A 13246-nucleotide genomic window follows, 5' to 3' on the forward strand; every position below is an offset into this window, starting at 1 on the left:
TCATATGTGATATGATCTGATAAGAGAGAGTTACTCATAAAAACATACTCTTTCCTATCCATAACTACAAGGTTCCCACTCTTATCAGATGGTTTGCTGAAAATATTTAGATTATTGTCCAGGGAGTATAAGGCCTCCCTTTTTCCGTGTGATAGGTTAGATGGGTTAGGCGTTACTCTTGGGTTGATTTTTGTATCTCCTCAGTGACTAATATTCAGAATATAAGACTCGTAGGCGATGTTTAAACTTTGTTTTTTGTTTTTTTACCTTTTCTTTCTAAGGATCGATTAGCAGAAGAAATTGAAAAACTTAGAGTAGAACTTGACCAGATGAAGATACGAACTGGGTCCTTGATAGAACCAACTTTAACAAGGTAATTTTTGGAGAAAAGGATAATGAGATATCTGTTTATTTATAGTGGTTACCAGTACGGTTATGTAACAGTGTGCACCCATAATTGGGCAATCATTTTGATCTTTGATTTAACTATTCAACCATGCAGTAATCAGCTTAGATTTCCATTTCTTCTCTTTTATTAATGTAGCCAATTTTTTAGGATGTTTGTTTTTCTCTTAGGCCTCACTTAGACACTTCAGCAGATTTGAGGTACTCTGTGAGTTCACTGGTAGATTCACAGCCAGATTATCGCTCTACTAAAGTTATTAGGAGGCCACGCAGAGGAAGAATGGGAATAAGACGGGAAGAGCCTAAGGTATGGATTTGAAACGGTTTCTTGCTGTGCATTAGATATACTTTCAAAATCTTTGATCTTTGTGAGTTGTGACACCAATAATAATAATTTTTACCTTAAAGAGGTGTTCTTAAGTTCTTAAATTGCTTTACTTAGACAGTGTGAAAATAAATAATTTGGCCAATGACTACCTAATGTCATTCTTCTTCACTGAGAGTTTTTATGTTTTATAGTGTACAGCTCATTTCCATGGAGCCCGTCCTCTATCGTCAGGCCAAAGGTGCACTGTAGATACATTTCAAGAGAGGGGTTAACTTTTATCATCCCAGTCATCTCTCTCTAGTGCATTGATTTTAATACAGCAGTACAGCTTGCTGTTTCCCTGTTTCTTTTTCATTTGCTGAAGAGATAAGTGTATAAGTCACCAGTCCACAACTTATATATAGGCTATGTGCACACGTCAGGATTTCTTGCAGAAAATTCCTGAGAAAAACCTGAAATTTTCTGCAAGAAATCTGCATGCGGTTTTGACGCATTTTTGCCGCGTTTTTGCCGCGTTTTTTGTGCGTTTTTTTCCGGACATTTCCCAATGCATTTTATAGTGGGAAATCCGCAAAAAAACGCAAAATTAATGAACATGCTGCGTTTTTTACCGCGATGCATTTTTTTGGCGGAAAAAAAGCATCATGTGCACAAAACATGCGGAATTCATTCTAAATGATTGGATGCATATTGTATGCTGTTTTTTTGCTGTTTTATAGCGTTTTTATCTTGAAAAAACGTGAAAAATCAGCAACGTGTGCACACAGCCTTAGGGTATGTGCACACGTCCGGATTTCTTGCAGAAATTTCCTGAAGAAAACCGGAAATTTTCTGCAAGAAATCCGCATTTTCTTTTTGCGTTTTTTTCCCGTTTTTTTCCCGTTTTTTTCGCGTTTTTTTAGCATTCTGCAAGAGTAATTAGCTTGCAGAATGCTAAAGTTTTCCAAGCGATCTGTAGCATCGCTTGGAAAACTGACTGACAAGTTGGTCACACTTGTCAAACATACTGTTTGACAAGTGTGACCAACTTGTTACTATAGATGCTGCTTTTGCAGCATGTATAGTAAAAGATAGAATGTTTAAAAACAATAAAAAAAATAAAAAATGATTATACTCACCCAGACGATCTCCTCAGCGGCGTCCGTTCCTATAGATGCCGGTGTGGTTCAGGACCTGTGATGACGTCGCGGCTTGTGATTGGTCGCGTGAGTCACATGAGCGGTCACGCGACCAATCACAAGACAGTGACGTCATCACAGGTCCTGAACCACACCATCTATAGGAACCGAAGAGAGAGCATGCACCGGAGAGGCGGGAACACTTCGGGGTCCATCAAAGGGTGAGTAAAGGACTATTTTTTATTTTAATTCTTTTTTTTTGACCAATTATATGGTGCCCAGTCCGTGGAGGAGAGTCTCCTCTCCTCCACCCTGGGTACCAACCGCACATAATCTGCTTACTTCCCGCATGGTGTGCACAGCCCCGTGCGGGAAGTAAGCAGATCAATGCACTCCTAGGTGTGCGGAATCCCCGCAATTCCGCATTTTTAATGAACATGTTGCTTTTTTTTCCGCGATGCGATTTTTTCGCGGAAAAAATTGCAACATTTGCACAAAAAATGCGGAATACCCTGTAAATAATAGGAGGCATATATAAGCGTTTTTTTCGCGTTTTTATCCCATTTTTATAGCGAAAAAAACGCGAAAAATCCTGAACGTGTGCACATGGCCTTACAGCAGATTTCCTAATCTCAGTTCTCTTCTCTGAGGCCATGTGCACACGTTAAGTATTTTTCGCGTTTTTTTCGCGTTTTTTCGATATAAAAACGTGATAAAAACGCGAAAAAAACGCTTACATATGCCTCCTATTATTTTAAGTGTATTCCGCATTTTTTGTGCAAATGTAGCCTTTTTTTCCGCGAAAAAATCGCATCGCGGAAAAAAAAGCAACATGTTCATTAAAATGCGGAATTGCAGGGGATTCCGCACACCTAGGGGTCCATTGATCTGCTTACTTCCCGCACGGGGCTGTGCCCACCATGCGGGAAGTAAGCAGATTATGTGCGGTTGGTACCCAGGGTGGAGGAGAGGAGACTCTCCTCCACGGACTGGGCACCATATAAGTGGTCAAAAAATAAGAATTAAAATAAAAAAGAGTCCTATACTCACCCTCGATGTCTTCCCGCCTCCACTGCACGCTGTCGCTTCGGTTCCTGTAGCTGGTGTGCGGTGAAAGACCTGCCGATGATGTCACTGTCCTGTGATTGGTCGTGAGCGGTCATGTGACCGCTCACGTGACCGTGACGTCACGGAAGGTCCTGTGCGCACAGACCAGCTATAGGAAGAGGAACGGACGCCGCTGAGGAGATGTCTGGGTGAGTATAAGCATTTTTTTATTTTTTTTATTATTTTTAAACATTCTATCTTTTACTATAGATGCTGCATAAGCTGCATCTATAGTAAAAAGTTGGTCACACTTGTCAAACGCTATGTTTGACAAGTGTGACCAACCTGTCAGTCAGTTTTCCAAGCGATGCTACAGATCGCTTGGAAAACTTTAGCATTCTGCAAGCTAATTACGCTTGCAGAATGCTAAAAAAACCGCGAAAAAAACGGAAAAAAAACGCAAAAAAAAAATGCGGATTTCTTGCAGAAAATTTCCGGTTTTCTTCAGGAAATTTCTGCAAGAAATCCGCAACATGTGCACATACCCTGAGACGTGTGTGCTTGTTCAAACCTTTTTATCTCCATGTGTAAATACCGGGATATCAGTGTAGACTCAGAACAAACCACTGATTGCTAACTGCATTATAGCAGAACTTGTGCTGGACTTAGGGTACCGTCACACAGTGCCATTTTCATCGCTACGACGGCACGATTCGTGACGTTCTAGCGATATCGTTACGATATCGTAGTGTCTGACACGCTACTGCGATCCGGATCCCCGCTGAGAATCGTACGTCGTAGCAGATCGTTTGAAACTTTCTTTCGTCGTCTAGTGTCCCGCTGTGGCGGCATGATTGCATCGTGTGACACAGGTTGTATACGATGTGCGCACAGTAACCAACGGCTTCTACATCGCAAATACGTCATGAAATTATCGCTCCAGCGCCGTGTATTGCAACGTGTGACCGCAGTCTACGACGCTGGAGCGATAATCATACGACGCTGCAACGTCACGAATCGTGCCATCGTAGCGATGAAAATGGCACTGTGTGACGGTACCCTTAGGCCATGTGCACACGTTCAGTATTTTTCGCGTTTTTTTCGTGTTTTTTCGCTATAAAAACATGATAAAAACGCGAAAAAAACGCGAAAAAACGCTTACATATGCCTCCCATTATTTTCAGTGTATTCCGCATATTTTGTGCACATCCGAGAAAAAATCGCATCGCGGAAAAAAAAGCAACATGTTCATTAAATTTGCGGAATTGCGGGGATTCCGCACACCTAGGAGTGCGTTGATCTGCTTACTTTCTGCACGGGGCTGTGCCCACCATGCGGGAAGTAAGCAGATTATGTGCGGTTGGTACCCAGGGTGGAGGAGAGGAGACTCTCCTCCATGGACTGGGCACCATATAATTGGTCAAAAAAAAAGAATTAAAATAAAAAATAGTCATATACTCACCTTCGATGGCCCCCGGAGTGTTCCCACCTCTCACCGCTGCATGCTGCCTCTTCGGTTCCTATAGATGGTGTGGTTCAGGACCTGCGATGATGTCGCTGTCTTGTGATTGGGCGCGAGACCGGTCATGTGACTGCTCACGTGACCGCGACGTCATCGAAGGTCCTGAACCACACCATCTATAGGAACGGACGCCGCTGAGGATATCGGCTGTCTGCAGGTGAGTATAACCACTTTTTTATTTTTTTTATTATTTTTAAACATTCTATCTTTTACTATAGATGCTGCATAAGCAGCATCTATAGTAAAAAGTTGATCACACTTGTCAAACACTATGTTTGACAAGTGTGACCAACCTGTCAGTCAGTTTTCCAAGCGATGCTACAGATCGCATGGAAAACTGTAGCATTCTGCAAGCTAATTACGCTTGCAAAATGCTAAAAAAAACGCAAAAAAAACGCAAAAAAAAAAATGCGGATTTCTTGCAGAAAATTTCCGGTTTTCTTCAGGAAATTTCTGCAAGAAATCTTGACGTGTGCACATACCCTTATAAGTCTACTAATATTACATTTGTACTATTCACTATTGCTAGAAATGAGGAGGTAAGAAACTGTAAGGAGATTGCATTGTTCTAAACTGCTCAAGAGACAACTTGAAAATGCCCCTTTGGCCGGGGTAACACGAGCGATGATTCTCTCACATGACTGACGATCTGTACAATTATGCTAATGACACTTGGCTCAACATCTTTTATATTGTATGCTTGTGAGCATGGCTCTAACTCCTTTTGTTTGAATTGTAGAATTATGTGCTACTATGTAATGACTGATATTGTTTGTACATGTACAATATGAATTGATGTACCGTAATTAGTTTTTAATTTGGGAATTGGGATTCCACCACTGAGACACCCATCAATCCCGAGAACAGGGCTCTGAAGTAGCCACCAATGCTCCATTTATTGTTTATGGAACTGCCAGAGATAGTCAAGTACCGCAACCACAACTCAACCCCAAGTGATCAGCAAGTTATTATTCTGTGGATAGGTGATAGTTTACTAATTTGGGATAATACCCCTAAGCTTTTTCCATGATATTATATATCTATCTGTGCAGCTACTCATTCCCACTTGGATAGAATTATTATCTTAATCCTCTTTGTAATCAATATTATGGTTGCTCACTTCATAAATAACACATCCACCAGAAACTGTATATTTAGTTAAGAATAGATCAATGTAATACAAGCTACTCCAACTTCAGACTAAAATTTCCCCTTTTCTTTCAAACCATAAAGGTAAAGTCACTTGGTGATCATGAATGGAATCGAACGCAGCAAATTGGAGTCCTTAGCAGTCATCCTTTTGAAAGTGACACAGAAATGTCTGACATAGATGACGATGACCGTGAAACTATTTTCAGTTCCATGGACCTCTTGTCACCAGGAGGACATTCTGATGCTCAGACATTAGCCATGATGCTTCAAGAGCAGCTAGATGCTATCAATAAAGAAATAAGGTACTATTTTATTAATTGTCAATTTATTGTATTATATATTTTATGCTGGAGCATTATTTAAAGGGAACCTGGCAACTGCCAAAATGTCCTTAAACGGCTACCATGTCTCTACTTCATGCTATTTCTGCATTCCAACAACCCTCTTCTTGTGTCATAGCTATCTCTATACATTTTCAAAGTCAAGTTTTATTCTGTGTTCGCTATGCAAGTGTCTCTGGACTACTATGGTAGGGCGTTGATTCCCCAGAACTAGTCCTGTCTCCGATGTTACTCCCTTAAATGTTGATTGTTCAGAGAGAAGCATGCTTACAAGATTGGAGGCAGGATTAGTCCAGAAAAATCAAGACCCGACCAGACTAGTCCTGAGCCATTTGCATAATGCAGATGCAGAATAAAACTTGATTTTGAAAGTTCACAGGGATTGTAAAACTACAAGATGAGGTTACCAGAATGCAAAAATAATATCAAGTTCTGGTTTAGAGTTGGTTTTGGCAGCTGACAGATTCCCTTTAAAGAGAGTTATGGTGGGTTATTGTTTTGGGTTTCCACACATTAAATTTACAAATCAGGTTTCAAAATCTATTCTTGTCAGTCACTTAAATTTGTTGCAGTGCTCAATTCTGCATTGGTAAGGAATGTATTTGAGTGGGTAAGTGAGACAAGCTGTTTACTGACATTACATGTACTATTATTAAAGTCTATGACTATAACTCTGTATATTATATGCACCAATGAGCTATAACATTAAAAAGCTTATCTAACATTGTGTAAGTCCCCAAAGTATGCAGCTCACGGGTTTTTTTACGGTATATTGTAGTACTTTGCATCAAGATATCAGCAGAAGATCCTTAAAGTTGTGAAAATATACCGTATATTAATCAGACTTACCTAATTTTACTACAAAAAACTGGGAAAACTTATTGACCCGAGTATACGCCTGCATGGCCCCCTGATTCCTTTCCTGGTATGCATGGCCTTCTCATCCCCATCCTGGTATACATGGCCCTCTCATCACTATACTGGTATGCATGTCCTCCTCATCGCTATCCTGGTATGCATGGCCTATTCATCCCTATCGTGATATGCATGACCCCCTCATCACTATACTGGTATGCATGGCCTCCTCATCCCTACCCTGGTATGTATGGCCCCCTCATACCTATACTGGTATGCATGGTTTTCTCATCCCCATACTGGTATGAATGGCCCCCTCATCCTTATCCTGGTATGCTTGGTCCCCTGTGGAGACATGAGGGGTGGGTCGGCGGCGCCCAGGTCTGCTAGCTGGAACTGCATGGACCAGGAATTGTCCCACCAAATGCCCGCTCTCCCTTTAATGTGGGCATAACGCTACTAAGACAACAAAGAGTGAGGGTAAAACAGTGTGGCAATGCTTTATTGAACTACAAAACAGACAGATAACACGTAGAACAGTCCCAGCAAAATACCCCAAAATGGTGCACATTTCAGAGTCTCACCCTTCCGCTGGCTCGCAGGGATAATAGCAGCTGTTACTTCAGATCTTCCAGGGTCGACTACCCCACCTGTGGTGCACACCCAGAGAGGAGGTAACGACAAGCGTAGGAAGATGACAGTCCATTCAGATACAAGGCCAGTTGACTGGAGGGTCACAACCTGGCTTCATCTTCCAGGGTTGATTACCCCACCTGTGGCATGCACACAGAGAGAAGGTAACATCAAGCATAGGAAGATGGCAGTCCATTGAGGTACAAGGCCAGTTGACCGGAGGGTCCCAACCTGGCTTCTCCGAATATCTCCATGGAGCCAGATGACCAGCAGATCCCAACCTTGGCTTTCTCCAAATGTATTCATGGTTCAGCGATGCCCCATGGAGCAGATCTGTATTCTTCCAACCAGGTCCAAGGTCCCCTAAGTTGTCATCGTGTAGAATAATTAATCTGTGACTCTTATGATAGAGCAATGATATATTGGCTGCTGTCCTGTCTCTGGTCTTGGCTGAATCTCTGGCTGACCCTCAGTCTCTCTGTCTCTCTCTGTAGAGGGATGTAACATTTTTATACTTAACAAGTGTCCTTTATTCAGTATTGACATAAAGGGTAAGAATAGAGATGAGATCAAGTAGCATTACTTGATTTTATCTATTTACATAGGTGTTCCTCCTGTTTTTTAAGTCACCAAACTATCTGGCCTACACAATGCATAGTTAGCATATCAGTAAACATCACTAGTCATCTAGGATAAGAGCCCAATATGTTACATAAAATGCCAACTTACAAGTCAATATTACAGGCTTACACAAGCAAAAGTCTGTTTTTTTGACCAACCAGAAAAAAAACACATGAATTGAAAACTCAACATATAGATAAGTCTATTCTTTCTGGCTTGCTAAAAATAGTCTTCTGGTTAATTAAGATACAATGCTGTGTCTCCACACCTCACATCATAAAAACATTTAAAAAAATAAATCATTGTACTTACCTTCCCTGTGCTCCCGCGCAGTGTCCTGTTCTGATGCCAGTAGCTGATTTATGCTTGTAAACGGTGCATAGCAGTGACGTCATACGCTGCTTACAAGCAGAGGACAGCTGCCAGAATACTCACTGCTCTCCACACCGGGACTATGGGCATGTGGAGTAGTGAATACTCATTGATCTTTAATAGCGGTCACAGTAACCTCAGCCACTGGCTTCCTGCAGTGGCAGGGCGATCAAATGTTCCCGCTACTCCCAGGGGCATAGAGAGCAGTGAAAACTCATTTCTCTTTTGCAGGACGCACAGGTGTTATGAGAAAAATAGATAGAAAAAGAACATGCCCACAGAATGGGAACACCTACATCAAGTAAAGAAAATAAACTTTACTATAAAAAAATGAACAATTTAAACTGGACACAGCATCCACAGTGTTAAAAACATTTAAAAACCACCAAGGGTACATATGCTAGTCATGCCTTAGTAAGGAGGCAGTGACAGCCTAACACGCACAGGTGTTAGCCGCAGCAGCAGGCTCCTGCCTACTATGACCCGCTGATTCGCCGCTGCTGCTCCTCCACCTCCCTACCCACAGCAGGTACATCTGGACTATAAGACGGATCCCCCATTTTCCTCCAAATTTTTTTTGCCAGGTTCCTCAACCCATTTCTGAACAGAGTGCATTATTCTGCTGTAAGAGGTCACTAGAAAATATCTTTACCATGAAAATATGTGCAGTAATAACTACCGTAGTTAGGTGGTACATTTCAAAACAAAATCCACATGAATGCCAGGATTAAAGGTATTATCTTTTCACCTGGCCATACACATAGCATAAAATGATTAATGAGACCAAACCAACACCTTCCATTGCTCCATGATCTGTCTTTCATGATCACATGCCTGTTGTATTGGCTTTTGGCAGTAAATAATGGTCAACATGTGCACTCTGAGTAGTCTGTGACTACACAACCCTACAAAACTACAATATACTTCTTATTCAGACACCTTGCACAAAATATTTCTGTACCCGTTTGTACTACAGTAGTTTTTTGTACAGTCAGAGCAGACTTGTTAGCCTTTGCTCCCCACATGAAGAGTGAAAAGTCGCCATGAGTCTGAGGATCTTTTGGTGTAGCTGGATCGAGCTGCTTGGAGGAAATCGTCAGACCAGGAATTGAAGCTCAAGGGAGATAATTTGCATATTCCTGGTGCATTCTGGGAAGAGTGAATCTTTTCAGCGATTCCACAGAAATGTATTTTGTTCAATATGGAGAAGGAGATTACCCATATGGTGTGCTGCAATGTGCGCTATATATTTACAGACTTACCAGAGGAAAGGATAAACTTTACGTGCCAGAAATGCAAGCTTGTGACCCTGTTAGAGGAAAAGGTGCAAAGTTTTCAGGAGAGAATAGCTACTCTAAAGCTCATCAACGGAGCAGAAGAATCTCTTCAGAATGTTGCAAGAGAAAAACTTTTCAGTGTTCCTACAGAAGCTAATGACAGATTAAAAATAAGCATGTTCGAAGAGAATCACCTTTCAAAGTACCTGCAGAAGAAGGAAAATGGAAGCATGTGACCCAAAATAGCAGGAGGATAATTAGGCAGTCATTACCCATACTGCTGGAGAACCACTACCAGGCTCTCACGCAGGACAAGTATGAAGATGTACATCAAAAAAGTGCTTTGCCCACAAAGAATATTCCAGTAAGAAATAAGCCTCTTGAAGGGAGAAAAAGAAGCACTGTGGTGAAGAAGAAAAGGAAAATGTTGGTCGTGGGGGATTCCCTACTGAGAGGAACAGAAGCCAAGATCTGCCAACCGCACATTAGCTCACGAGAAGTCTGATGTGCTGTCATCCAGGTGCCCAAATCAAAGATGTGTCTGATAGTATATCAAGACTTTTCAGTGCTACAGAGGACTATCCACGTGTACTATTACACGCAGGAACACATGATACAGCAAAAAAGGACCTGGAAACTAAATGCAGAGACTTTGAAGACATAGGCCGGAAAGTGAAGGAACTGGGAGTGCAGGTCGTCTTCTCATCCGTGCTCCCAGTGGATGAACATAGACCAAGGAGATGGAACAGGATTCTACAGATGAACAATTGGCTATGTCGATGGTGCCATGAGCAACATTTTGGGTTTCTTAACCATGAAGTGAATTACCTGTTTGATGGACTACTTGCTAGAGATGGGTTGCATATTATGAAAACAGGAAAGCACATACCGTATATACTCGAGTATAAGCCGACCCGAGTATAAGCCGACCCCCCTAATTTTGCCACAAAAAACTGGGAAAACTTATTGGCTCGAGTATAAGCCTAGGGTGGAAAATGCAGCAGCTACCGGTGAATTTCAAAAATAAAAATAGATGCTCCATACCGTTGATTATTGCCCCATAGCTGTGCCATATAGTGCTCTGCACCATTATTGCCCCATAGCTGTGCCATATAGTGCTCTGCACCGTTCATAATTGCCCCATAGCTGTGCCATATAGTGCTCTGCACCATTATTGTCCCATAGCTGTGCCATATAGTGCTCTGCACCATTATTGCCCCATAGCTGTGCCATATAGTGCTCTGCACCATTATTGCCCCATAGCTGTGCCATATAGTGCTCTGCACCGTCCATTATTGCCCCATAGCTGTGCCATATAGTGCTCTGCACCATTATTGTCCCATAGCTGTGCCATATAGTGCTCTGCACCATTATTGCCCCATAGCTGTGCCATATAGTCTTCTGCACCGTCCATTATTGCCCCATAGCTGTGCCATATAGTGCTCTGCACCATTATTGTCCCATAGCTGTGCCATATAGTGCTCTGCACCATTATTGCCCCATAGCTGTGCCATATAGTGCTCTGCACCATTATTGCCCCATAGCTGTGCCATATAGTGCTCTGCACCGTCCATTATTGCCCAATAGCTGTGCCATATAGTGCTCTGCACCATTATTGCCCCATAGCTGTGCCATATAGTGCTCTGCACCGTCCATTATTGCCCCATAGCTGTGCCATATAGTGCTCTGCACCATTATTGTCCCATAGCTGTGCCATATAGTGCTCTGCACCATTATTGCCCCATAGCTGTGCCATATAGTGCTCTGCACCATTATTGCCCCATAGCTGTGCCATATAGTGCTCTGCACCGTCCATTATGGCCCCATAGCTGTGCCATATAGTGCTCTGCACCATTATTGTCCCATAGCTGTGCCATATAGTGCTCTGCACCATTATTGCACCATTATTGCCCCATAGCTGTGCCATATAGTGCTCTGCACCGTCCATTATTGCCCCATAGCTGTGCCATATAGTGCTTTGCACCATTATTGCCCCATAGCTGTGCCATATAGTGCTCTGCACCGTTGCCCCATAGCTGTGCCATATAGTGCTCTGCACCGTACATTATTGCCCCATAGCTGTTGCTGCTGCTGCAATAAAAATAATAAAACACATACTCACCTGTCTTGCCTGCAGCTCCTCGGCGCCATCTTCCCGGCGTCTCTCCGCACTGACTGATCAGGCAGAGGGCGGCGCGCACATTATATGCGTCATCGCGCCCTCTGCCTGCACAGTCAGTGCAGAGAGACGCCGGGAAGATGGAGAATATGTCATACTTACCTGCTCCCGGCGTCCCGCTCCTTCCCCTGCCTGTCTTCGGTGCCGCAGCCTCTTTCTCTATCAGCGGTCACCGGCACCGCTTCATTAGAGAAATGAATAGGCGGCTCCGCCCCTATGGGGGGTGGAGCAGCCTATTCATTTCTCTAATGAGCGGTCCCACGTGACCGCTCAGGGGAAGAGCTGCGGCACCCGGAGACCGTGGGACGGGCAGGGGGAGCGACAGGATCGCCGGGACTAGGTAAGTATGCCTCAGCGTCCTCTCCCCCTCACCCGCCGACCCTGCCACAGACCGTGACTCGAGTATAAGCCGAGGGGGCACTTTCAGCCCAAAAATTTGGGCTGAAAATCTCGGCTTATACTCGAGTATATACGGTATTTGGTAGACGCCTTGCTACATTCATCAAGAGCGCTTTAAACTTGAACAATATGAAATGGGAAATGTACGGCCAGGGAAAAGTATGCAGCTAATGAATTGTTTTGAGAACCCTGCTATTAGAGGTGGAAATAAAGAACAAAAACAACAAACTCTGAATTAAAATAGAATAGCAAGAGAAACCGACTCCAAACTAAAATGTGTTTATACAAATGCACAGAGCATGGAAATACAAACCTTGAAGGCTACAACTTTTTTTTATTAGAAACAGAATTATCAAGAAGGGAGGAGGTGTTTCATTGTGTTAGGAAAACGTATATCTCCATAGAGATTCAAGCTTCAGACACTGGTAACTCTGTATAAACTGTTTGGGTAAGAATACAAGGAGAGAAGAACAGAAAGAATAGTATTGTAGGAGTTTACTATTGGCCACCTGGACAAACTGAAGTTATGGATGAACTCTTTTTACATCAGATGTCTCAGATTTTAACTATACAGATATTTGTTGGGAATCTCAGGCAAAAGTAATGGGTCCAGAAAATTCTTCTCTTGCTGACAACTTTATCTTTCAGAAGGTAGAAAAGAGAACAAAAGGATCTGTAATCTTGACCTAATTCTTACCAGCAGAGAGGAAATGGTTGAGGAATTGAGGAAGTAAAGGTGGCTAAGAATTTAGGAGGCAACAATTATGCTATCCTCAAATTTTGGATTACAAGAGGAGGAAGACCAGTGAGGACTTAAGGTACCTTCACACGAAGCGACGCTGCAGCGATAGCGACAACGATGCCGATCGCTGCAGCGTCGCTGTTTGATCGCTGGAGAGCTGTCACACAGACAGCTCTCCAGCGACCAACGATGCCGAGGTCCCTGGGTAACCAGGGTAAACATCGGGTTGCTAAGCGCAGGGCCGCGCTTAGTAAC

At 42.9% G+C, this 13246-nt stretch overlaps 1 protein-coding gene across 11 annotated transcripts in view; it reads left to right on the top strand.

The window, feature by feature from the left end:
* Positions 1-13246, top strand: part of PPFIA2 (PPFI scaffold protein A2) — a 580573-nt gene that overhangs the window by 472980 nt on the left and 94347 nt on the right. For all 11 annotated transcript variants that reach the window (XM_077265481.1, XM_077265479.1, XM_077265480.1 and 8 more), the window contains 3 exons: positions 282-373; positions 577-712; positions 5654-5874. In XM_077265481.1, coding sequence (XP_077121596.1) covers positions 282-373; positions 577-712; positions 5654-5874 — 449 coding nt within the window. The remainder of the gene's footprint in view (positions 1-281; positions 374-576; positions 713-5653; positions 5875-13246) is intronic.

This window comes from Ranitomeya variabilis, chromosome 5 (genome assembly GCF_051348905.1).
Source record: "Ranitomeya variabilis isolate aRanVar5 chromosome 5, aRanVar5.hap1, whole genome shotgun sequence".
Lineage (NCBI taxonomy): Eukaryota > Metazoa > Chordata > Amphibia > Anura > Dendrobatidae > Ranitomeya > Ranitomeya variabilis.